This window comes from Gigantopelta aegis, chromosome 15 (assembly GCF_016097555.1).
Source record: "Gigantopelta aegis isolate Gae_Host chromosome 15, Gae_host_genome, whole genome shotgun sequence".
NCBI lineage: Eukaryota > Metazoa > Mollusca > Gastropoda > Neomphalida > Peltospiridae > Gigantopelta > Gigantopelta aegis.
The window spans coordinates 45,778,281-45,806,109 of record NC_054713.1 but is presented as its reverse complement, the minus strand read 5'-3'; the positions used below and the strand labels follow the sequence as shown (position 1 = coordinate 45,806,109).

Below are 27,829 nucleotides of genomic sequence, written 5' to 3'. Positions count from 1 at the left end.
TTTGACATAGACATATCTTACTCACGTTAACTGTTGAACACTTTGACATAGACATATCTTACTCACGTTAACTGTTGAACACTTTGACATAGACATATCTCACTCACGTTAACTGTTGAACACATTGACATAGACATATCTCGCTCACGTTAACTGTTGAACACTTTGACATTGACATATCTCGCTCACGTTAACTGTTGAACACATTGACATAGACATATCTTACTCACGTTAACTGTTGAACACATTCACATAGACATATCTCACTCACGTTAACTGTTGAACACTTTGAAATAGACATATCTTACTCACGTTAACTGTTGAACACTTTGACATAGACATATCTCACTCACGTTAACTGTTGAACACACTGACATAGATATATCTTACTCACGTTAACTGTTGAACACATTGACATAGACATATCTTACTCACGTTAACTGTTGAACACTTTGACATAGACATATCTTACTCACGTTAACTGTTGAACACCTGGAGGTCACTCTCCACCGGTTCAAGGTCACCAGACACATCTGAGAAAAGAGTAAAGTAGACGTTCACAAGACACACATACTACATATACTCCTTCACTCCCAATTCTCTCTCTTCTATTTCTTCCTCCCTCCCTCTCTCCCTCCCTCCCCCCCCCTCTCTCTCTCTCTCTCTCTCTCTCTCTCTCTCTCTCTCTCTCTCTCTCTCTCTCTCTGCCACTGTCTCTCTACTGCCCATCCTTTCTTCCCCTCTCTCTCCCTTTCCGTCTGTGTGTCTCTTTTTCTCTCTTTCTCTATATTTCTCTTTCTTTCTTGCTCTCTCTTTCTCTCTATCTCTCTCTCTCTTTCTTTCTCTCTCTCTCTCTCTCTCTCTCTCTCTCTCTCTCTCTCTCTCTCTCTCTCTCTCTCTCTCTCTCTCTCTCTCTCTCTCTCTCTCTCTCTCTCTCTCACTGTACCTGCTCAGTGCTGTGACATTGTTTGACCTGCGTGCACTCGTGGATGTTGTCAACCTGATCACACGACGGACACTTCAGGGACAAACCTACAATAACGTTAAATAAACATGAACTATTCACAAAATCTACAACAGCGTTAAATAAAGACGAACTATTCACAAAATCTACAACAGCATTAAATAAAGATGAACCTTCTAAAACATCTACAACAGCGTTAAATAAAGATAAACTATTCACAAAATCTTTTATACAAACCCTGACCTTTCAAAGGGCTGATAGGTATTTTTAATTACCTTGGTACCTGTTATGAAATTATTTTTTGAATTAACAAAATACACTGTGTTCTGGAATGACAAAATCTTAAAAGTGCAATGTCAAAGTTGCAAAATGTTGGCTTCCTTCAAAAATTATTTACAAATGTTTTCTTTGAAATGTAAACATTAAACCTTCAACTATAAAATTTACAACCAAGTACTTTAAAGTTACATTCTCTGCTTACCATATTATAACATCATGTACAAATGTTAAATACAAGCTCAAATGCACTTTTTAAAAAGTCGTGTGTGTTCGCTATGAACGGATATCGTCAAACGTATATGCTTGATTCGTCGCCTGTGCCGCCATAGCTCGGCAAAGCACAAACGACAGCCTGTTGTCAGTTTCAGTTAACACGTGCGTTTGCCGATTTCAAATTGTAGGGTTTGTCTCAAAAAATTAAAAGAGAAATCTTGCGCTATACGAAGAACGTTCGGTTGAGGATACGGTACTAGAGTCTTTAGTTAAAACCGGTTTGATCTTGACAACGTGCCTTCCTATTTCAGAATTGATATTTTATAAAGTGTTAGTAGAACTTTCAAAATTTAGTTTGTATACTAGTAACACATTAATCATGTATATATTTTAAAAATAAAATATACTAAAGTAGACAATGAACGTTTTCACTTCTTAATTTTACGTGTTAAAATCGACAAATTCAAATAAATATTATTTCGTTTGGAAAGGGTAAAGTTGGGGGGGGGGGGGGGGGGGGGTGTTGTTTAACGACATCTAATATAAAGCATATTGATTTAATAATCATCCGACCCCATACAACCGTAATAAAATGCGTTGAGTGCGTCGTTAAATAAAACATATCCTATCCTTCCTTCCATCTGCTGTTGGATGTCTAACATTTGGTAATTTTGATATATAATCTTAGAGAGGAATCGGGTGCATGTGCAGGGGGAGGGTATTGGAGGTCGAAACCCTTACTTGCCCAAGCTTAAAAAAATTGAAATGTATTTTTGGGGGCAAGCCCCCATATAAACTTCGCTCAACACAGTCTATAACCCTGCACACGCGCCTTCGAAACCCGCTACATTTTTTTTAGCAAGGTATCGTTTATATGTACCATCCCACAGACAGGATATCACATACCATGGTCTTTTTGTATACCCGCCGATGGGGATCGATCCTAGACTGACCGCGCATTTCCAAAAAAACACCTTTTTAGGTCTAAGTAATTAATAAAAATAACATATAGTCTTGAAAAATGTTACGTAAATCGAACACCGTACTCTCTTCCCCTAGAGCGTTACGTAATTAGTAACACCCCCTTACATGTAACGCGTATGCCAACAGCTGGCCACTGTCAAAATTTCAAGGCAAATCCCCAACTCACCGACCCTTGGAAAGGCGTTTTACCATACCTATATGGATATAAATATGTTTTGGAGATATGAGACGACCCCTCAATCAAGACAGTTAAATTTGTTCAAAAATTGCGAAATGTCACGTGATCTCTTGTTGAGGAATTCTATACTTGTGATAAGCCAATGAAAACTGAGATCGGTACGAGTCCGTCAAAAGTGTCCCACTTTCAAAATACTGGCTTTGTTTTTGATTGGATTTTCTGTTCTATATGCTTAAATAATAAAAATATTCCAGGGAATGTAGTTTTAATTTACTAGTAGAAAAGCAGTCGAGGCGTACATTCTGTAACATTGCGCCAGGCGTACGTACATTGTCGACAAGTTTGCTGTCTTTGTGCCACTCATCTGTCTATAACGCTCTGTTTAGCTTCTAACAGTCAACTTGCCAGACTGTGTTGCTGATTCCGCAAGCTTGGTAACGATTTGATAATACAGAAATCTATTCGTACTGAACGCGATTGTTTACACGACACAGAGAATATAGCAATTTCGATACTCCCGAGTTATTAATACAAAGGTTACACGTGACGTCGATTAACGTGTAGTGATTAATCACAAATAAATATACAACTAGGCGATTAGCGCAACACGGTCCTACGTCTTGTAACTATAATAATAATAATAATAATAATAATAATAATAATATAATTATAATAACTTTATTTAATGAGGGTGACAGGTTTAGCACAAGCTATTCTTCCACTAGGCCCTCAGCAATACACTGAAACACTGGAAAAGAAAATACATGTATACTAAGTACTATACTATACTATGCCATTGCACCTTTAATATATCAGTCTAAACTATACGTCCATGGCACGACACGAACCCTGAAACAAAAGAGTTAAAGTTTGTTTTGTTTAACGACACGACTAGAGCACATTAATTAATTAGTCATCGTCTATTGGGTGTTAAACATTTGGTAATTGTGACACGTAGTCATCAGAGGAAACCCGCTACATTTTTCTAATGCAGCAAGGGATCTTTTATATCCTTTCCAACAGCCAGGAACGCACATATAACGGCCTTTAACCAGTTTTGGTCACTAGTTGGAACGAGAAAAAAAAAACAATCAGTTGAATAGATCCACCAAGGAGGTTCGATCCTGCGACGCAAGCACCTCATGTGAGCGCTCACCCGACTGAGCTAAATCCCGCCCTAAAACCTGAAAACGCCCGTGTTCTAGTCGTATGTAGTTAGTGGTTGATAGAGGGGAAGCGTTTTTTATTTACCATTGTGTGGCATCCAACAGCCGATATAGTTTTGTATTGAAAACGCCCATGTTCTAGTCGTATGTAGTTAGTGGTTGATAGAGGGGAAGAGTTTTATATTTACCATTGTGTGACACCCAACAGCCGATATAGTTTTGTACCGAAAACGCCCATGTTCTAGTCGTATGTAGTTAGTGGTTGATAGAGGGGAAGGGTTTTATATTTACCATTGTGTGGCATCCAACAGCCGATATAGTTTTGTACTGAAAACGCCCATGTTCTAGTCGTATGTAGTTAGTGGTTGATAGAGGGGAAGAGTTTTATATTTATCATTGTGTGGCATCCAACAGCCGATATAGTTTTGTACTGAAAACGCCCATGTTCTAGTCGTATGTAGTTAGTGGTTGATAGAGGGGATGAGTTTTATATTTACCATTGTGTGACACCCAACAGCCGGTATAGTTTTGTACTGAAAACGCCCGAGTTCTAGTCGTATGTAGTTAGTGGTTGATAGAGGGGAAGAGTTTTAAATTTACCATTGTGTGACACCCAACAGCCGATATAGTTTTGTACTGAAAACGCCCGTGTTCTAGTCGTATGTAGTTAGTGGTTGATAGAGGGGAAGGGTTTTATATTTACCATTGTGTGACACCCAACAGCCGATATAGTTTTGTACCGAAAACGCCCATGTTCTAGTCGTATGTAGTTAGTGGTTGATAGAGGGGAATAGTTTTATATTTACCATTGTGTGGCATCCAACAGCCGATATAGTTTTGTACCGAAGACGCCCATGTTCTAGTCGTATGTAGTTAGTGGTTGATAGAGGGGAATAGTTTTATATTTACCATTGTGTGGCATCCAACAGCCGATATAGTTTTGTACCGAAGACGCCCATGTTCTAGTCGTATGTAGTTAGTGGTTGATAGAGGGGAATAGTTTTATATTTACCATTGTGTGGCATCCAACAGCCGATATAGTTTTGTACCGAAGACGCCCATGTTCTAGTCGTATGTAGTTAGTGGTTGATAGAGGGGAAGCGTTTTATATTTACCATTGTGTGGCATCCAACAGCCGATATAGTTTTGTACTGAAAACGCCCATGTTCTAGTCGTATGTAGTTAGTGGCTGATAGAGGGGAAGGGTTTTATATTTACCACTGTGTGGCACCCAACAGCCGATATAGTTTTTTACTCAAAACGCCCATGTTCTAGTCGTATGTAGTTAGTGGTTGATAGAGGGGAGGAGTTTTATATTTACCATTGTGTGGCACCCAACAGCCGATATAGTTTTGTACTGAAAACGCCCATGTTCTAGTCGTATGTAGTTAGTGGTTGATAGAGGGGAAGAGTTTTATATTTACCATTGTGTGGCACCTAACAGCCGATATAGTTTTGTACTGAAAACGCCCATGTTCTAGTCGTATGTAGTTAGTGGTTGATAGAGGGGAAGAGTTTTATATTTACCATTGTGTGGCAACCAACAGCCGATATAGTTTTGTACTGAAAACGCCAGTGTTCTAGTCGTATGTAGTTAGTGGTTGATAGAGGGGAAGAGTTTTATATTTATCATTGTGTGGCACCTAACAGCCGATATAGTTTTGTACTGAAAACGCCCATGTTCTAGTCGTATGTAGTTAGTGGTTGATAGAGGGGAAGTTTGTTATATTTACCATTGTGTGACACCCAACAGCCGATATAGTTTTGTACTGAGGTGTCGTAAAACATCTATATTGTTTTATTATATACAGTGGAAGAAGGCAAATATAGTGTAAAATATGTTAACTTGTTTTGACACATACAGTAATATAACAAGGCATGTTTAACATTAGCCATATGTGGATAAAGAAAGGACGGATGGAAGGAAGGAAGAAACGATGAAACGAAGAAACGAAAGAACGAACAAATAAATAAATAAATAAATAATAATAAATAAATAAAATATAAACAAATAATAAATAGTAATATGAATTAGAAATAATTAAATAATTAATGGTAAAACATGACTAAATTTACAATTCCCATTTGACCTTCCAACACTCTCCTCCCCTCTTTAACACCACCCCACCTCACCTCACCCCTCCCCGTCCCTAGCTACCTGGTGCGACGAGACACAACAGCGCCAGTGTGGTTGATGTGATATCCATGTTTTGTTTGGAATCACCTCTCGTCATATAGTCAGTCCGACCCACGTGCTATCTGCCGTGCTGTTGTCATGACAACACTGACGTAATGAGAACGTACATGTGGCAGACCTTTGTTGACATCCCAGATAAATTATCTGTATTCTTGATCTGACTCGCAGGATAAAACTTATAGTTAAGGATCATGGGGCTCTTTTACTCATTTATGACATTATATTTACTATTAAATGTTATATAAAAATAACCTGGGCTTATATTCTGGACCTACCCCTGAAATTTTCACGAAGCAGCAACCCTGCAAGATGTGTAATAGTAATATCTATTAATCAGCGTAATTAATTGTGTAAATAATAATAAATATGCTGAATGCATATACCGACACCGGGTTCCATGACAACCATGGCAACCATTTTGAAAAGTGGCTGCCATAGTAACTACCGGACTAATCTGCACTGTCTCTATTTCTAAAAACATTTCTGACCGTATACATCATTATCATGGAAAGCGGCATATTTTTTATCATTAAAGGCACAAGTCCTCTCAAATGTTAATCAAGTCATTGTCCTTTATACAGCACACTAAACAAATTGATGAATCACTCATCAATGTGGCTTTGCACGTGTCCTCAGTGTACAGGTTAACAACGAGATGACATCATTAAACGACACCTAACAACCGAAATCAATGCTAATCGTAACAGACCCATTACGTCACGCTGATTTAACATTAGGACAAACAAAACACGTGTCCTTATTACCGTCATTGCTGGCTGGGGTGGGGTGGGTGTGGAGGTATCACAGCGGTGGACAGAAGCTAACATGGAAGATCATTCAGAACAAATCACACACATGAAGCGATATGAATACCATTTTGAAAGTATTGTCTTCAAAGGAGGCGGAGCGAAGGGACTTGCCTATGTTGGCATGATGGAGGTGGGACAGAATAGCGGATCCAGAGGGGTGGGGGTGAGAGGGTGTGTACCAGTCCTCGAGTCTTACAGGTGCCCAACGTGACCAGACAGGGGTGGAAGCCGCTGTACTGACGGTTGTATGTAACGAGGGTTTGTTTCATCTTTAATGTTCCCTATAGTCTTACAAGTGCCCAACGTGACCAGACAGGGGTGGAAGCCGCTGTACTGACTGTTGTATGTAACGAGGGTTTGTTTCATCTTCAATGTCAAGCAATTACAATCATATTTAACATGATTTTAGACATGTATTTGTGAATAATACAAATAACTTATAACATGCAATAATCTGGTAAGGGCATCCCCAGTCTCTAACACCTCCACAGTTCCTTATAGAAGACGTTGTGGCCATGTCTTGTTCCATTCCCGGTAAGTGCACCCCCCAGTCTCTAACACCTCCACAGTTCCCTATAGAAGAAGCTGTGGTCATGTCTTGTTCCATTCCTGGTAAGTGCACCCCCAGTCTCTAACACCTCCGCAGTTCCCTATAGAAGAAGCTGTGGTCATGTCTTGTTCCATTCCTGGTAAGTGCATCCCCAATCTCTAATACCTCCACAGTTCCCTATAGAAGAAGCTGTGGTCATGTCTTGTTCCATCCCTGGTTAGTGCACCCCCAGTCTCTAATACTCCACAGTTCCCTATAGAAGAAGCTGTGGTCATGTCTTGTTCCATTCCTGGTAAGTGCACCCCGAGTCTCTAACACCTCCACAGTTCCCTATAGAAGAAGCTGTGGTCATGTCTTGTTCCATTCCTGGTAAGTGCACCCCAGTCTCTAACACCTCCACAGTTCCCTATAGAAGAAGCTGTGGTCATGTCTTGTTCCATTCCTGGTAAGTGCACCCCCAGTCTCTAACACCTCCACAGTTCCCTATAGAAGAAGCTGTGGTCATGTCTTGTTCCATTCCCGGTAAGTGCACCCCCAGTCTCTAACACCTCCACAGTTCCCTATAGAAGAAGCTGTGGCCATGTCTTGTTCCATTCCCGGTAAGTGCACCCCCAGTCTCTAACACCTCCACAGTTCCCTATAGAAGAAGCTGTGGTCATGTCTTGTTCCATTCCCGGTAAGTGCACCCCCAGTCTCTAACACCTCCACAGTTCCCTATAGCAGAAGCTGTGGTCATGTCTTGTTCCATTCCCGGTAAGTGCACCCCCAGTCTCTAACACCTCCGCAGTTTCCTATAGAAGAAGCTGTGGTCATGTCTTGTTCCATTCCCGGTAAGTGCACCCCCAGTCTCTAACACCTCCACAGTTCCTTATAGAAGAAGCTGTGGTCATGTCTTGTTCCATTCCTGGTAAGTGCATCCCCAATCTCTAATACCTCCACAGTTCCCTATAGAAGAAGCTGTGGTCATGTCTTGTTCCATTCCCGGTAAGTGCACCCCCAGTCTCTAACACCTCCACAGTTCCCTATAGAAGAAGCTGTGGTCATGTCTTGTTCCATTCCTGGTAAGTGCACCCCCAGTCTCTAACACCTCCACAGTTCCCTATAGAAGAAGCTGTGGTCATGTCTTGTTCCATTCCTGGTAAGTGCACCCCCAGTCTCTAACACCTCCACAGTTCCCTATAGAAGAAGCTGTGGTCATGTCTTGTTCCATTCCTGGTAAGTGCACCCCCAGTCTCTAACACCTCCACAGTTCCCTATAGAAGAAGCTGTGGTCATGTCTTGTTCCATTCCTGGTAAGTGCACCCCCAGTCTCTAACACCTCCACAGTTCCCTATAGAAGAAGCTGTGGTCATGTCTTGTTCCATTCCTGGTAAGTGCACCCCCAGTCTCTAACACCTCCACAGTTCCATATAGAAGAAGCTGTGGTCATGTCTTGTTCCATTCCTGGTAAGTGCACCCCCAGTCTCTAACACCTCCACAGTTCCCTATAGAAGAAGCTGTGGTCATGTCTTGTTCCATTCCTGGTAAGTGCACCCCCAGTCTCTAACACCTCCACAGTTCCCTATAGAAGAAGCTGTGGTCATGTCTTGTTCCATTCCTGGTAAGTGCACCCCCAATCTCTAATACCTCCACAGTTCCCTATAGAAGAAGCTGTGGTCATGTCTTGTTCCATTCCCGGTAAGTGCACCCCCAGTCTCTAACACCTCCGCAGTTTCCTATAGAAGAAGCTGTGGTCATGTCTTGTTCCATTCCCGGTAAGTGCACCCCCAGTCTCTAACACCTCCACAGTTCCCTATAGAAGAAGCTGTGGTCATGTCTTGTTCCATTCCTGGTAAGTGCACCCCCAGTCTCTAACACCTCCACAGTTCCCTATAGAAGAAGCTGTGGTCATGTCTTGTTCCATTCCTGGTAAGTGCACCCCCAGTCTCTAACACCTCCACAGTTCCCTATAGAAGAAGCTGTGGTCATGTCTTGTTCCATTCCTGGTAAGTGCACCCCCAGTCTCTAACACCTCCACAGTTCCCTATAGAAGAAGCTGTGGTCATGTCTTGTTCCATTCCTGGTAAGTGCACCCCCAGTCTCTAACACCTCCACAGTTCCCTATAGAAGAAGCTGTGGTCATGTCTTGTTCCATTCCTGGTAAGTGCACCCCCAGTCTCTAACACCTCCACAGTTCCCTATAGAAGAAGCTGTGGTCATGTCTTGCTCCATTTCTGGTAAATGCACCATAAGTCTCTAACACCTCCACAGTTCCCTATAGAAGAAGCTGTGGTCATGTCTTGTTCCATTCCTGGTAAGTGCATCCCCAGTCTCTAACACCTCCACAGTTCCCTATAGAAGAAGCTGTGGTCATGTCTTGTTCCATCCCTGGTAAGTGCATCCCCAGTCTCTAACACCTCCACAGTTCCCTATAGAAGAAGCTGTGGTCATGTCTTGTTCCATCCCTGGTAAGTGCATCCCCAGTCTCTAACACCTCCACAGTTCCCTATAGAAGAAGCTGTGGTCATGTCTTGTTCCATTCCCGGTAAGTGCACCCCCAGTCTCTAACACCTCCACAGTTCCCTATAGAAGAAGCTGTGGTCATGTCTTGTTCCATTCCCGGTAAGTGCACCCCCAGTCTCTAACACCTCCGCAGTTCCCTATAGAAGAAGCTGTGGTCATGTCTTGTTCCATTCCTGGTAAGTGCGCCCCCAGTCTCTAACACCTCCGCAGTTTCCTATAGAAGAAGCTGTGGTCATGTCTTGTTCCATTCCCGGTAAGTGCACCCCCAGTCTCTAACACCTCCGCAGTTTCCTATAGAAGAAGCTGTGGTCATGTCTTGTTCCATTCCTGGTAAGTGCACCCCCAGTCTCTAACACCTCCACAGTTCCCTATAGAAGAAGCTGTGGTCATGTCTTGTTCCATTCCTGGTAAGTGCATCCCCAGTCTCTAACACCTCCACAGTTCCCTATAGCAGAAGCTGTGGCCATGTCTTGTTCCATTCCCGGTAAGTGCACCCCCAGTCTCTAACACCTCCACAGTTCCCTATAGAAGAAGCTGTGGTCATGTCTTGTTCCATTCCTGGTAAGTGCACCCCCAGTCACTAAGACCTCCACAGTTCCCTATAGCAGAAGCTGTGGTCATGTCTTGTTCCATTCCTGGTAAGTGCACCCCCAGTCTCTAACACCTCCACAGTTCCCTATAGAAGAAGCTGTGGTCATGTCTTGTTCCATTCCTGGTAAATGCACATCCAGTCTGTAATAACTTCATAGTTTCCTATAGCAGAAGCTGTGGCCAGGTCGTGTTCCATTCCTGGTAAGAGAAGTGCACTTCAGCTTGTAAATGTAACTATTCCTGTATTGCTGACAACGTTGTGACGTTTCTGTGTTAGTGATTATGAAACCGCGAAATCGAGGCTGAACGGAAGGGAAGAGTATTTTGTTGATGACGGATTCTCAATACCTTTTCAATCAACTGTTTTGACAGTAAGATCTGAAACACTCTTGTATCTAACTGGTATATCAGCAAGGAGTTTATGTCACTAGTCACGTGTTTGAAGGCTTGTAACGTCACTAGTTACTATTGTAGTTTTTTAACGTCACTAGTTATGTATTGTAGGTTTCTAACGTCACTACTTACATGTTGTGTGTTTATAACGTCATTAATCGTGTGTAGTAGGTTTCTAACGTCACTAGTCACGTGTTTCTAGGTTGATAACGTCACTAATTACCTGTAGGTCTGTAACGTCAATAGTTACCTGTTGTAGATTGATAACGTCACTAGTCACATGTTGTATGTATGTAACGTCACTAATTACGTAATTTAGGTGGATAACGTCACTAGTCACATGTTGTATTTGTAACGTCACTATCACGTGTTGTATGTTTGGAACGTCACTAGTGTTAGTAACGTCACGTGGTGTGTGTTTGTTACAGTACGCAACGTCACTAGTCCAGGTATCTGAGTCTGGACGATACCCACTCGTTTCTCCACCAGGACCTGGCAGGTGATAACTGGTATGTAATCAATGTCTCCAAACACAATTACATTAATGTCATGCCCCACCCCATTTAAAAAAACAACAAACTGCAACAGCGTCTTATGATGGTGATGGTGGTGGTGATGATGGTGATGGCGGTGATGGTGATGATGATGGTGGTGATGGTAGTGATGATGGTGATGATGATGGTGATGATGGTGATGATGGTGATGGTGATGATGATGGTGATGGAGGTGGTGACGGTGATGATAGTGGTGATCAGTCGTCTGTGTGACTTTTTTTTTTTTAGCAACATTAAAAATACTGATTATGATGATGATTGTTGTGGTGATTATTATTATGGTTGTGGTTTTGGTGATGATGGTAATTATGAAAGTGATGATGATGATGATGAAGAAGTAGATGGTTATGATGATGGTAGTGATGATGGTGAGGATGATGGTTGTTGTGATAATGATGAGAAGGATGATAATGGTAATTATGAAAGTGATGATGTAGAAGATGATAATAATAATGATCATGATCATGATCATATCTCTCCTCCTATCAAGTATATACTTGGGAGATTTCTTTATTATTATGTATTTATTTTTATTTAGTTTTGCAGCAAGGAAGAAATGCCACTATTTCGTTTCTGACTGAACTGGTTCGAGAACGTGGCGGTGACAGAAGTAGCAGACAGACCGTGTCTGAGTGAAGTGTAGAGTACAGACAGACCGTGTCTGAGTGAAGTGTAGAGTACAGACAGACCGTGTCCGAGTGAAGTGAAGAGTACACACATGACTATAGGTGACAGTAGACACATGGCGGTAACACACATAGTAAATAGTAGATGTGACAGTAAACTTATTATAGTATACACGAACGCAAATATATGACAGTAAAACTCTGATGTGACAGGGAACACGCCAATAAACATGATAGTAAACGCGACAGTAAACGTGTGACAGTAAACATTTGACAGTACTAAGACAGTAAACATATGTCGGTAACTACGTGACAAAACATTTAATACGTATAAACACGTATCTCTGCATAAAAAGAGTCAAAGGGTATTTTGGCAATCATGAAGACGTACGTGCACGACTCAAACCTGACAGTACAGGTTGGCAGGCGAGACAGTTAATCGACGGCAACAGTGTCGCCTTAAATCTCTCGATTGTGCATCTCTTTTCCCCAACAGTCATCCCCTACAGTCCATGATGTGGTCACTGGCGATGTCAGAGGTTAAGTCCGAGGTGGGCGTGCCTGAACCTTCATTGGGTATGGGCACGTTACTAGAGTTCCCTTTCTCAGCAGTGATAGTTTAAACTGGGCACAGGTGTCTGGTTTAGTCGATACAACGCATGGGTCGTAGGGTCGAAACCCCAGCGGTGCACCCATTGGGCTTGGTCTCGTCGCAACCAGTGACTCGTATATAAAAGGCCGTGGTGTGTTGTATGTGCTGTCCTGTCTGTATGAAAGTACATATAAAAGATACTACCAGTACGAAGGATCAAATGTTCAACATACAATATTTTAGTTCAACGTATTTTTGTGCTTATATCCAATTAAGGTTCAAGACCTCGGCTATCTGGGCTGTCTGTTCAGGACAGAGGGTTAGTTTCTAGTTATTAGTGGTTAGTGAGAGAAAGAAGAGGGTATAGTCATTAAAACTCGTGGGATCCGGTACCTGGCTGCGAACCCTGTACCTACCAGTTTTACGTCCGATGGCTTAACCACGACACCACCGAGGCCGGTAACATGCAATAGCTGATAATTAATTACTAATGTGCTTTATTGCCAAGTTATTGGTGGCATTAAATAATACACAATTTAACTGAAGACTATGTGTAAGGATTTCAGAATTACCCAATTTTTGACATCTAATAGCCGATGGATAATTAGTCATTGTGCTCTAGTGGTGACGTTAAACAAAACAAGTCGAAGTCTACATGTCAGAATTATCAAGTGTTTGACATCCGATAGCCATTGATTAATCAATATGCTCTAGTGGTGTTGGTAAGCAAAACCAACGTGCATTTAACGGTTTAACACAAAAGACACATCGATGTGATATAATTATTTGTACGTTTCGCACCAGCTAACACCACCATTTCAATACAACCGTCGCCATCTTGAAATATTTCTACCACAGTCGTTTAACTATTTGCTTTCTGCATGCAGCAACTGCTGCCCAGTGTTAAGTTTTCCTGAGACTTTCCATAACATCGGACAACATATGTTAAATTTAGGAAAGTCTAGATAGTTGTTTTAATAAAATATAATTTTACGTATGTTAAACTTTAAGAATAAAAGCATAATTATATTGTTGTTTTGTTGTTGTTTATTCTCTCAATACAACTTACACAACGTTCACACCGGCAGAACAACACCGACACTCCACCAGGGCTGCCCTGAGAAACAAAACAAAAACATCAACTGTTAAAGACGCAGGTTCACAGTTACATGTGATATATTTTGCTTTTTTTTCTCTTTTTTAAAAATAAATAAAAATAACTATAAATCAATCGATCTCAAGCATAATCGAAATTGTGATGTGTTTGTACGCCGTGTAAACAGAGTTGCGTTTAGTTTCACTAGATTCCTGTGATATCACATCGTAAAAAAGCTTAGGTCATTGGCAAATCCACAAACTGATAGGTTTGACTGGATAGCCTTATAGGGTTTCAGAGACACATAAGTTTGACTGGATAGCCTTATAGGGTTTCAGAGACACATACGTTTGATTGGATAGCCTTATAGGGTTTCAGAGACACATAAGTTTGACTGGATAGCCTTATAGGGCTTCAGAGACATAAGTTTGATTGGATAGCCTTATAGGGTTTCAGAGACACATAAGTTTGATTGGATAGCCTTATAGGGTTTCAGAGACACATAAGTTTGACTGGATAGCCTTATAGGGCTTCAGAGACACATAAGTTTGATTGGATAGGGTTTCAGAGACACATAAGTTTGATTGGATAGCCTTATAGGGCTTCAGAGACACAAAAGTTGCACGAAGACAGGAGATGTGTGAGCGACATCCGCCTGGCATAACGGATTGTTCGCCTCCAATGAACGCTCCTAATTTCGGCAATCATTCACCAAAATAGTCCAATAATTTTGTTTTGGTATGTTAAATTATTTAGCTGTGATATTTATTTTTATATACGATACTTGAAGGTATAATGCTTACATTTTTTTATTGAAAACATATTTTATTGCATAAACAACAAAAGGATTGGGCACAAGTTTGCCAACTTACTGGGCCCTCTCCTATACTGACACACAATGAAAACGCAAAACAGATATTTTTCAATATTTTGTTGTGATTAATGAAAAATATATTTATTGGACATAAAATAACAATTTATGAGAGGAAGCCAATGATTGGTATTTTTGTGTGGGTTTTAATCCTGGTTTTGTTCTCGTTACACATACAATAGCAGAAACACACAAAATGGTGTGAAATGCGTTCAGTACATGCTCAATCATGCTGCATGCAATGCACGTGAAATGCCAGTATGTGGACACATAAAAGTCACGTAACGGTGTCATATTCCTCGTCACATTAAAAATGCCACGACTCAAAGAAGAAAAAAGGGAGCGAGCGTTGGGCATGGTTCAAGGGGGGAATTCGCAAATCCAAGTTGCTAGGACCTTCGGAGTCCATCCATCAACTATTCGACAACTTGCTGAACGTCATCAACAGACTGGGCGTGTCCGTGATCGACCTCGACCTGGTCAACGTCCCGTTACGACCTCACGCCAAGATCGGCAGATTAGACGACACCACCTCCGTGACCGGTTCAGAACTGCGACGATGACAGCAAGCAACACGACAGGACATCATGGAAGGCCTATCCATCCGATGACGGTCATCCGTCGACTCAGAACGGCTGGACTCAAATGCACACGCCCGTACAACGGTAACATCATGAGACTACAGTTTGCTCTCCAGAATGGTAATCATCCACCATCTTCCTCTCATAAATTGTTATTTTAAGTCCAATAAATATATTTTTTCATTAATCACAACAAAATATTGCAAAATATCTGTTTTGCTTTTTCATTGTGTGTCAGTATATATACATACACTATAATGGCGAACATTACTTAATTATAATATAATAGTTATGTTTACAGTTATGTGTATACAAATGTATTTTAGTAAATATCAAATTGAGGAAAAGAGGGTATTATGTACAATAGGCTTTTGAAACTAGAAAAGAAACAACGAAGTACATGTGTCTTCAAAACCTTACATTTCAAAGCAATTGTTAATAAATAATTTTAGCGGGAAGACGCCATTATTTAACTTTATGGTCTCACTACACGATGTCATCTGTCATTGAAATCCATGTTAAATTGCCCAACTTCAAATGAAGATTGCTAATAGAACGGGTCTCACTACACAGATGACATCTGTCATTGAAATCCATGTTAAATTGCCCAACGTCAAATGAAGATTGCTAATAGAACGGGTCTCACTACACAGATGTCATCTGTCATTGAAATCCATGTTAAATTGCCCAACTTCAAATGAAGATTGCTAATAGAACGGGTCTCACTACAAAGATGTCATCTGTCATTGAAATCCATGTTAAATTGCCAAACTTCAAATGAAGATTGCTAATAGAACGGGTCTCACTACACAGATGTCATCTGTCATTGAAATCCATGTTAAATGGCCCAACTTCAAATGAAGATTGCTAATAGAACGGGTCTCACTACACAGATGTCATCTGTCACTGAAATCCATGTTAAATTGCCGAACTTTAAATGAAGATTGCCAATAGAACGGGTTTTCGTTGACACTAACAACATACACCATTGCGAACATACATTATATAAGCATTTATTTTCACTCCAAAATTTAGAACATTTCCGTCTCTGGGGAGGTGGGGGGGGGGGGGGGGGGGTCGGGTTTTGTTTTGGGCTTTTGGGTTTTTTTTTCTATATGACCACATATGGCTGTAGCACCGGTCCGAACTGGTGGTTAAGAAATTCAGAAACCGACTCACACCGGCCGCCTCTTCCGCTATACACCCATGTCCCAAAAGGTCAATGCACAATATTACAAAATAACATGGGCAAAATACAGTCAGAAGACTTACCATTAAAAAATACAAATGGTTTTAATTCTTCCACAATTACTACAAGTGAATATGTGAACCACAACATTGTAGTGAGACCTTAAGATGGGCCTAGCCCTTTAGGTCTCACTACACAGATGTCATCTGTCACTGACACCCATGTTAAATTGCTCAATATCAAATGAAGATTGCCACTAGAACGGGTTCTCGTTGACACTAATATCATACACCAAATTGTGCGAACATACATTATATAAGCATTTATTGTCACTTCAAAATTAAGAACATTTCCGTCTCAGTTTTTTGCTGTATAACCGCATCTGGCTGTAGCACCGGTCCGAACAGGTGGTTCATTAACCGATTCACTCCGGCTGTCTCTTGCGTTATACACTCATATCCCAAAAGGTCACTGCACAATATTACAAAATAACATGGGCAAAATACAGCCAGAAGGCTTACCATTAAACATACATTTCCTGGAAGTGAATACGTGAGCCATAACATGTGTCACAATTAGGAACTATAACGAATGAACTCTCACTCGAAAGTGACCATTGTAGTAAGACCTTAAGATGGGCCTGGAACTTTTTTTACCGTTAAACTAGTAAACACTTCCTAAAAACCAAGGTCAGCATCACCACATGGTGAACATGGCCGATAATGGCCAGGGGTGGCGAGAACGTGTGTGTGTGTGTGTGGGGGGGGGGGGGGGGGGGGGTACAAAACAAATAACCCTCATACAGTGATGTGTGTCTCCATGTCTGGCCTGCGTAATTCCGGAATGGTGATAACGCATCAAGTAGAGTTGTCTCCCCACACACTCTGACGTTGCCATGGCGTCGGTGTACTCCTGTGATATCGTCACGAGTCCCGCACGTTCTATACCCACGTGATGACGAATCTGTTTCAAAATGTCGTCCTACAAAAGTAAAATAATCTATCTTCCTATTTAGGCACGGCGGAAGCAAGTAGACACTGGTGGGGGGAGGGTGACTGAGATCGAGGGCGCAAAGTAAAGTTTCTAGGGGGTTCGGGAATTTTATGGATTCGCTGATTTCTTAAGATTTGCTCACCCGTAAAATTTTGAAAATTATGTCCTGAAATTCATCTCTGTCTTAAGATTTACTACCAATAATATTTTTTTTATTCACATCTAGCCCACCACCTATGTATGTATGTATGTATGTATGTATGTATGTATGTATGTATACGTACGTACGTACGTACGTACATACATACATACATACATACATATATATACATATATATATATATATATATATATATATATATATATATATATATATATATATATATATACCGTTACACCTTTTGTTACTCCATGTATATATGTAATTAAAGGTGTTATTTCAAAGTTGCTATAATTCCCCACAAAATAGTTCTCACCAAAAATATTTATTAATTTTTGCTTTGAAACATAAAGTTTATACCAACAGCTATACGCCTCTAATACATTTACAACCAAATAATTCCATTTACTAGTAAAAAAATAAATAGGGGGGGGGGGGATCTTGAGAATGTGTCACATGCATTAACTAGTGACGTCACTGCTTTATGCGCATACATTCAACACGCTAACTTTTTCCCCATAATTCTGTGCAGAGAACTGATAAAAAAAAAAGATAAAAAAAAAAGATGGTGACCATGCTATATTTAGTTATAAATTAATTGGGAAACCCCCGTCCGCCCTTGACGTCCAGTACAAGACTGTTTAAAACCTATTATTCTAGAGTTAATTATAGACATATTATGCGTTGGATCGATTACTTTGTAGTTATTTATTACAAATAGATGTGATAGAGATTAGTATACGAGCTTTTGTGTCGTACTGATTTTACGAAACATGAATCCTGACACGAGTGTAATAATTTCTTTATTATCCACACTATCCACACTATTATTTTCGTGAATAACAAGCTAGATCCATTTCAAAATGTTTCAAATGTAACTAAACGACGAAATGACGTCATTTTGATAAGCGTTTACACTGGGGAAGCCGCATTACGTTATTACGTCATGCGTTGTGCACGTGAAATCATTATGACACTTTGGTTCATACTGGTTATATTTCCCTGAATATCTTGAACTATGTGGATAATAATAACAAAATATTGTAGTTTGAACTTTGACCTAGAACCTTTAATGGAACATTCTCATCAAAGCTGTATAATGACCAAAACTATTTGTTGATTTTTCTTGTGAAATGTAAACATTATACTTCAAACTATTACATCTAAATAATATAATTTAATGTTATTTTATGAATTTATACTTTGGTCTTTTCACAATCCAGTAACATCGACCATGGCATTTGCTATACTAGTCGTGGAGTACTGGTTGTTAAAAGAAATAGTCCAATGGGCCCATTCATGGGGATCGATCCTAGACTAGCCGCGCATCAGGCGATCGCTTTACCACTCGGCTATGTCGTGCTCACAGTTGTACAGTGTTCGCCTCAAGATGTTGCGTCGTAGGATCGATCCTAGACTAGCCGCGCATCAGGCGATCGCTTTACCACTCGGCTATGTCGTCCTCACAGTTGTACAGTGTTCGCCTCAAGATGTTGCGTCGTAGGATCGAACCTAGACTAGCCGCGCATCAGGCGATCGCTTTACCACTCGGCTATGTCGTGCTCACAGTTGTACAGTGTTCGCCTCAAGATGTTGCGTCGTAGGATCGAACCTAGACTTGCCGCGCATCAGGCAATCGCTTTACCACTCGACTATGTCGTGCTCACAGTTGTACAGTGTTCGCCTCAAGATGATGCGTCGTAGGATCGATCCTAGACTAGCCGCGCATCAGGCGATCGCTTTACCACTCGGCTATGTCGTGCTCACAATTGCTACAGTGTTCGCCTCAAGATGTTGCGTCGTAGGATCGATCCTAGACTAGCCGCGCATCAGGCGATCGCTTTACCACTCGGCTATGTCGTGCTCACAATTGCTACAGTGTTCGCCTCAAGATGTTGCGTCGTAGGATCGAACCTAGACTTGCCGCGCATCAGGCGATCGCTTTACCACTCGGCTATGTCGTGCTCACAGTTGTACAGTGTTCGCCTCAAGATGTTGCGTCGTAGGATCGATCCTAGACTAGCCGCGCATCAGGCGATCGCTTTACCACTCGGCTATGTCGTGCTCACAATTGCTACAGTGTTCGCCTCAAGATGTTGCGTCGTAGGATCGAACCACCTCGGTCGACCCGTCTCTGGCTGTTTTATTCCTCGCTGTAACACAACTGGTATATCAAAGGCCGTGGTATGTGCTGTCCTGTCTGCAGGAAACTACATAATGTAGCGGATTTCTTCTTTAAGATTATATGTCAGAATTACTAAATGATTGATATCCAGTAGCTGACGATTAATAAATCAGTGTGGTTTAGTGATTTAATAAATCAATGTGGTCTAGCGGTTTAATAAATCAGTGTGGTCTAGTGTTTTAATAAATCAGTGTGGTCTAGTGTTTTAATAAATCAGTGTGGTCTAGCGTTTTAATAAATCAGGGTGGTCTAGTGGTTTAATAAATCAGTGTGGTCTAGCGTTTTAATAAATCAGTGTGGTCTAGCGGTTTAATAAATCAGTGTGGTCTAGCGGTTTAATAAATCAGTGTGGTCTAGTGGTTTAATAAATCAGTGTGGTCTAGCGGTTTAATAAATCAATGTGGTCTAGTGGTTTAATAAATCAATGTGGTCTAGTGGTTTAATAAATCAATGTGGTCTAGCGGTTTAATAAATCAATGTGGTCTAGCGGTTTAATAAATCAGTGTGGTCTAGCCGTTTAATAAATCAGTGTGGTCTAACGGTTTAATAAATCAATGTGGTCTAGTGGTTTAATAAATCAATGTGGTCTAGTGGTTTAATAAATCAATGTGGTCTAGCGGTTTAATAAATCAGTGTGGTCTAGTATTTTAATAAATCAGTGTGGTCTAGTGGTTTAATAAATCAATGTGGTCTAGCGTGGTCTAGCGGTTTAATAAATCAGTGTGGTCTAGCGGTTTAATAAATCAGTGTGGTCTAGCGGTTTAATAAATCAATGTGGTCTAGTGTGGTCTAGTGGTTTACTAAATCAGTGTGGTCTAGTGGTTTAATAAATCAGTGTGGTCTAGAGGTTTAATAAATCAGTGTGGTCTAGCGGTTTAATAAATCAATGTGGTCTAGTGGTTTACTAAATCAGTGTGGTCTAGTGTTTTAATAAATCAGTGTGGTCTAGCGGTTTAATAAATCAATGTGGTCTAGTGTTTTAATAAATCTGTGTGGTCTAGCGTTTTAATAAATCGCTGTGGTCTAGCGGTTTAATAAATCAGTGTGGTCTAGTGTTTTAATAAATCACTGTGGTCTAGCGGTTTAATAAATCAGTGTGGTCTAGTGTTTTAATAAATCACTGTGGTCTAGCGGTTTAATAAATCAGTGTGGTCTAGCGGTTTAATAAATCAGTGTGGTCTAGCGGTTTAATAAATCAATGTGGTCTAGCGGTTTAATAAATCAGTGTGGTCTAGCAGTTTAATAAATCAGTGTGGTCTAGCGGTTTAATAAATCAATGTGGTCTAGCGGTTTAATAAATCAGTGTGGTCTAGCGGTTTAATAAATCAGTGTGGTCTAGCGTTTTAATAAATCAGTGTGGTCTAGCGGTTTAATAAATCAGTGTGGTCTAGCGGTTTAATAAATCAGTGTGGTCTAGTGTTTTAATAAATCAGTGTGGTCTAGTGGTTTAATAAATCAATGTGGTCTAGTGTTTTAATAAATCAGTGTGGTCTAGTGGTTTAATAAATCAATGTGGTCTAGTGTTTTAATAAATCAGTGTGGTCTAGTGGTTTAATAAATCAATGTGGTATTGCGGTTTAATAAATCAGTGTGGTCTAGCAGTTTAATAAATCAATGTGGTCTAGCGGTGGCCTTAAACAAAAGAAACTTTAACTTTCTGAAGAATTGTCTCCTATTTTAATGGACACGTGATAAATATTGTCTCTATACTTTATAATCTTCGCCGAGGAGACTCGAGGAAACCATTGGTTACACAAAATGACAACATATTACAATTTTGATATTCCTCAGTTGAAGATAACGTGTGATAATGTCCACCGTTCACGCTTTTCAATTTCTTATGGTATAAGAGGAATAACTCTTCAAACAGTTATTGAAGACAAATGTTGATTCCCTTTGTACTGTTTCAGGTTCTTTTACTCTTATCCACCACTACAATTCGCATTGCTGACAATGTTAACATAATAAAACTGATATATTACGACTGTAAGCAACTTCAACATACGTATGAGCTGCCATGAGTCGTGAGATCGATACACCTCGATGGAATTTCTAAATCATTGTTTAACACTGGTACACATTAGCGTAGTCAGAATGATATACTGGGGGGGGGGGGGGGGGGGGGTCTATGCGTTGTGTTATGGGGTGACAGACACATACAAAAAGTGTCATGCCACCTCCACACCCGGCTACGTTAGTGTTGTACATCAAAGGCTGTGGTATGTACTGCACTGTCAATCGGAAAGTAGATATTTAAAAACTCGTCAGCTGTTTGTCGGTAAGAGTAGCCTATATGGAAACAACGGGCTGTCCTCCTCCTCCTCCTCCTCCCCCCCCCCTCTCTCTCTCTCTCTCTCTCTCTCTCTCTCTCTCTCTCTCTCTCTCTCTCTCTCTGTCAAAATAACCCTGTTACACACCTAACAGCTGCAGTTTAAAATGTGATGAGTGGTTAAGCAAATATTATAAAACACTAGTACTAGGTCGATGTCAATGGTGCTCATACTGGAGCTGTGTGTGCCATTCTCAAGGTAAACACGAGAAGTTGCTAGGCGATGAGGAGCCATAATCTGTGAGACATTCCAACAGGATGTGTCTCCTTTCAACAGCTGGCCATTGGCAATCGACCAGTCAAATCGATTGTACAGACTACCTCTACAATTGGTACTCTGACGTCACGATACGGACTACCCCTACAACTGCACTATGACGTCACGATAGAGACTGCCACTACAAACTGGCACTATGACGTCACGATACAGATTGCCGCTACAACTGGCACTATGACGTCACGATACAGACTACCACTACAGTCGGCACTATGACATCACGGTACAGACTACCCCTAAAACTGGCACTATGACGTCATAGTACAGACTACCGCTACAACTGGCACTGTGACGTCACGTTTCTACCATTACAAGTGGCACTATAACGTCACGATTCTACCTGTATCTGCAGCACTTGTCCATCATTAGTGAGTCTCGACGTGAGCGAGTTTGTTGCCCGGATGAAGTAGCAGGAACCTCTGTCTCTCACCAGTAACAGGTGCTGTATGGAAATTATAATAAATAAATAAGTTAATTCATTCATTAAACAAATAAATAAATAAATAATAGTAATAAACAAACAGATAGATAGATAGATAGATAGATAGAGACACAGACAGACAGACAGACAGACAGACAGACAGACAGATGTAGACAGACAGACAGACAGACAGATATACAGACATAGATAGATAGATAGATAGATAGATAGATAGATAGATAGATAGATAAATAGACAGACAGACATATAGACAAACAGACAGATATATAGATAAATGAGTAACACATTTAAATGGCAAAAATGTGAGAAAGTCGTATGTTTGCATAATACAGAGCCAATAGGAAGTTTTGACAAGGATGTCTCTGCAACCATGAAGCTATGCCTGTACTTAGTCTTCCCCTAGTTAAAGAACACGAGGGATATCTAGCAAGTGTATATTTGAATGAGTGGATGAACTAACGAGCAAATGGGTAAACTCACGTGACTTTTGTGGAGTTCAAAAATGTGTCCGTCTTTCTGTCCAAGATAGCCGACAGGAACCCATGGAAAATAGGAAGCGGCCTAAATAAATAAATAAATAAACAAAGACATTAAAAACAATAAGAACCATAGGAACATAGTATGACACTACTGTAAAGCATGACATGCTATACTATTATAGTACTAGAGTTCTGTATTGTAAACTGATATATAGTAGTATATTACACTGCTACATAAAATATATACTCTTCAAAATAAAGTAGGGGAACCTGAAATATTAATGTTAATATCAACTATTAGACTGAACATCCGTTCTGACCACAGACATCCTAGTAAAGAATGTTCAGGTCTGTTTATCAACACACCGAAACACATTCCATGGTTTGCACATGCATCACGCAGTTACCCAGTACACGTGCGTGGGGTATCATTCTCGATTTTAACAATTTCCAGGAAGGTCCATTGATGACTGTTGAACATTATTTCTGTCAATCTTTTTAATTCTGTTGATTATACAATTGTTATTGTTTTTAGTCAATTTTATTGTTTGAATTTGCGATTTACTAATAAAAAAACGTCAACTTTCAAATTTCACTTCTGACCCCAATCGTCCTTCAAGATCTTTGGTGGTCATAAAACCTATTGTAATACTGAACTACCGGTTGTAATGTTTGCCCAATTAATTCACTATTATCATATAACCAAGCCCCACAGCTAATATACCTTACAATTTTGACAATTGTAAATTCTTATTAGAGTTCCCCTACGTTTTGTGAAGAGTATATAATAATATAATATGATTATATCATACTACTACTTAGTGTTTAGGCTGAAGCCCATAAGATATTGGCAATTTGGCGAATTTACTACGGACATCTGTCGTCATATTCAAGTTCCACTGAGTCAAATAGCTAACATGGGGTTACATCTATGAAGTTAAAGGACAGACGAGGTTCGGATTACCGTGAATTAGTAATGAGATATATTCGCTAAATTCAACTTCAAATCGTGGCGATTTGGCGAAGGAAGGAAGGAAATGTTTTATTTAACGACGCACTCAACACATTCTATTTACGGTTATATGGCGTCGAACATATGATTATGGACCACAACGATATTGAGAGAGGAAACTCGCTGTCGCCACTTCATGGGCTACTCTTTTCAATAAGCAGCAAGGAGTCTTTTTATATGCACCATCCCACAGACATGATAACACATGCCACGGTATTTGATGTACCAATCGTGGTGCACTGGCTGAGCGAGAAATAGATCAATAGACCAACCGACGGTGGCGATTTGGCCAGTGACAGCAGCTACTACTACTACTACTACTACTACTACTACTACTACTACTACTACTACTACTACTTCTACTTCTACTACTACTTCTACTACTACTACTACTACTACTACTACTACTACTACTACTACTACTACTACTACTAGTAATAATAATAATACAACGATTAAGTTACTATTATTATTATTGTTGTTGTTGTTGTTTGTTGTTGTTTTTGTTTTTGTTGTTGTTATTGTAGCCATGTTTAAATTAAGTTCGTGTTCATTAATTAAAACATGGTGTAGGTACTTACCAATGTGCAATAGTGGAAGATTAAAGACAGACACAGAAACATGGTTGGTATGGTTTTTATAGAGAAAACAAAAAGAACTGGGCCTGTGTCTGTTACCACGTGTGAGAGTGAACAGGTGAGGGTGTAGAATTAACAGGTAATGCACTCTGTGACCTCATAATCAAATCTTTAACAAGATCCCTCGAAGCAGTATACAAGCTCGCAAGTTTCCCTGAGATATCATTGTAACGAAACGATTCAACTTTTCTCGGTATCTGATCCAACAAAAAGGAGGTCAAGGTAAAGTTTGTTTTGTTTAACGACACTACTAGCGCACATCGGCTATTAGATGTCAAACATTTGGTAATTTGGACAGTCTTAAAGAGAAAACCTGCTAAATGTTTTCATTAGTAGCAAAGGGTCTTTTATATGCACAAATCGTTCAGACAGAAGCACATACCACGGCCTGTAATATACCAGTCGTGGTGCACTGGCTGGAACGAGAAAAAGCCCAATGATCCCACCGACGGGGATCGATCCCAAACCAACTGCGCATCAAGCGAGAGCTTTACCACTGGGCTACGTTCCGTTCCTTCATGGGAAGAAGTACGTAAAAGCTTTATATCTAACTAAAACGAGTTTGGTATTTTATTTATTGCTAATTTTAAACAATTAGGGCCGTGACTACAGGGGAAGGGGAGGCGCTAACGTTTGAATGTTTATGCTGTTGTCATCTGTGTCGTTATTCGTGCATTCCAAATGTGCCCTGGTGTGTGCTCTCTCTCTCTCTCTCTCTCTCTCTCTCTCTCTCTCTCTCTCTCTCTCTCTCTCTCTCTCTCTCTCTATCTCTCTCTCTCTCTCTCTCTCTCTCTCTCTCTCTCTCTCTCTCTCTCTCTCTCTCTCTCTCTCTCTCTCTCTCTCTCTCTCTCTACATATATATATATATATTTATTTTTTTTGCTCTTAAAGTTACAGTCTCTGTTTACCATATTGTAATATCATGTACAAATATGAAATACAAGCTCAAATGCACTTTTAAAAAACTCGCGTGTGTTCGCTATGAACGGATATCGTCAAACGTATATGCTCGATTCGCCGTCTGTGCCGCCATAGCTCGGCAAAGCACAAACAACAACCTGTTGTCAGTTTCAGTTAACACGTGCGTTTGCGAATTTGAATTTGTAGGGTTCGTCTGAAAAAATGAAAAGAGAAATCTTGTGTTGTACGAAGAACGTTCGGTTGAGGATACGGAACTAGAATCTTTCGTCAAAAACCGGTTTGATCTTCATAACATATTATCGACAATCGTACCTTCCTATTTCAGAATTAATATTTTATAAAGTGTTAGTAGAACTTTCAAAGTTTAGTGTATATAACACATTGATCATGCATATATTTTTAAATAAAATATACTAAAGTAGACAATGAACGTTTTAACGTCTTAATTTTACGTGTGCTAAAATCCAGTCTGATTAAAATTAGCTCTACTGGTCTACCAGTAGATCTAACAGCATTGCGTGGACTCCCATGTCCAGGTGACATTTCATCAATAAATAACAATTTAAATATCGACCAATTACACTTCGCCTTTTATAGCGTTATTCGGGAGCATACAAATTCTTAAAATATCCAGCGAGACTACTTATTCAATAGGCGAACTTGTTGGTCTATTTCAACATTAAAAAACAGGTGAGAAAAGTGAAGTAATAATCTCTGGATTGTATACTAGTATAAACAGATTGTATGGCTATACCATCACGGTTTGGGGGTTGTCTTGAAACGAATTTTATGTAAAATTTTATATTGAAATTAGTTCCGACATACTTCGTAATTCACCCGAATCATTTCGTATGCCATCAGCATAATCCCGAATGTTTTCAAATTCTTTTTAAATCACTGCATAATTTTGCAAGTAAAGTTTGGATTGGTCGAATAAAAGGTCAGCTGGACACGAGCTCCAACGGGGTGCTGTTAGATCCACAGGTAACCAGTGGAGCTAATTTTAATTAAAATCAACAAATTCAAATAAATATTCTTTCGTTTGGAAAGGGTAAAGTTAGTTTATTTTGTTTAACGATTTCAGTGTTAGAGCATATTGATTTAATAATGATCTGCTATTGGATGTCAAACATTTGGTAATTTTTACATATAATCTTAGAGAGGAAACGGGTGCATGTGCAGGGGGAGGGTATTGGGGGATCGAAACCTTTACCTGCCCAAGCTAAAACAAAATTGAAATATATTTTCTGTGGGAGCATGAACCCATATAAACTTCGCTCAACACAGTCTATAACCCACAACCCCGCGGAAATCTCTGCACACGCGCTTTGGAAACCCACTACATTTTTTTAGCAAGGGATCGTTTATATGTACCATCCCACAGACAGGATATCACATACCATGGTCTTTTTGTATACCCGCCGATGGGGATCGATCCTAGACCGACTGCGCATTTCTAAAAACACCTTTTTAGGTCTAAGTAATGAATAGAAATAGCATATAGTTTTGATAAATGTTACGCAAATCGAACACAACACCCTCTTTCTCTACCCCTAGAGCGTTACGTAATTATTAACACCCCCTTGCATGTAACGCGTATGCCAACCGCTGGCTACTGTCAAAATTTGAAGGCAAATCCCCCACCGACCCCTGGAAGGTTGTTGTACAATACATCTATGGATATAAATATATTTTGGAGATATGAGACGACCCCTCAATCAAGACAGTTAAATTTGTCCAAAATCACGTGAGAAGCTCAGCGCCTGCGCATATCAAGTAAAGTCCCAGTTCTACTGGCGTCCTGCTAAATGAAGAAAACATTTTTTTAAAATGCCATAGCGTTTGTAGTTGACCTAGATAATGTAGATAAGCTAGCATTGCGAAACTATAGCGATGTGGTGGACCTTTTATGTACCAAACAGAACTGAATCATCTATTCTATATGCTTAAATAATAAAAATATTCCAGGGACTGCAGCTTTAACTGTCTCTGTATTTCTCTTTTTCCTTTCCTTATCTGTTTCTCTTTCATTCTCTGTCTCTTTCTCTGTCTCTCTAT

General features: G+C 40.1%; 1 protein-coding gene and 1 long non-coding RNA gene across 2 annotated transcripts; both read right to left on the bottom strand.

Annotated features, from left to right (window-relative positions):
* Window positions 1-476: 476 nt before the first annotated feature.
* On the bottom strand, window positions 477-6,029 carry LOC121390091. The gene is made up of 3 exons (XR_005960164.1): window positions 5,943-6,029; window positions 947-1,032; window positions 477-533 (listed from the first exon to the last, which is right to left on the bottom strand). It is a non-coding gene; the product is annotated as an uncharacterized LOC121390091 (long non-coding RNA).
* Window positions 6,030-13,625: 7,596 nt separating this feature from the next.
* On the bottom strand, window positions 13,626-24,879 carry LOC121390715. Its single transcript, XM_041522616.1, has 5 exons — window positions 24,794-24,879; window positions 23,202-23,282; window positions 22,620-22,721; window positions 17,139-17,316; window positions 13,626-13,715 (listed from the first exon to the last, which is right to left on the bottom strand). The coding sequence occupies exons 1-5, from the start codon at window positions 24,833-24,835 to the stop codon at window positions 13,675-13,677; spliced, it is 444 nt and encodes a 147-aa protein (XP_041378550.1). The 5' UTR covers window positions 24,836-24,879; the 3' UTR covers window positions 13,626-13,674.
* Window positions 24,880-27,829: the final 2,950 nt, after the last annotated feature.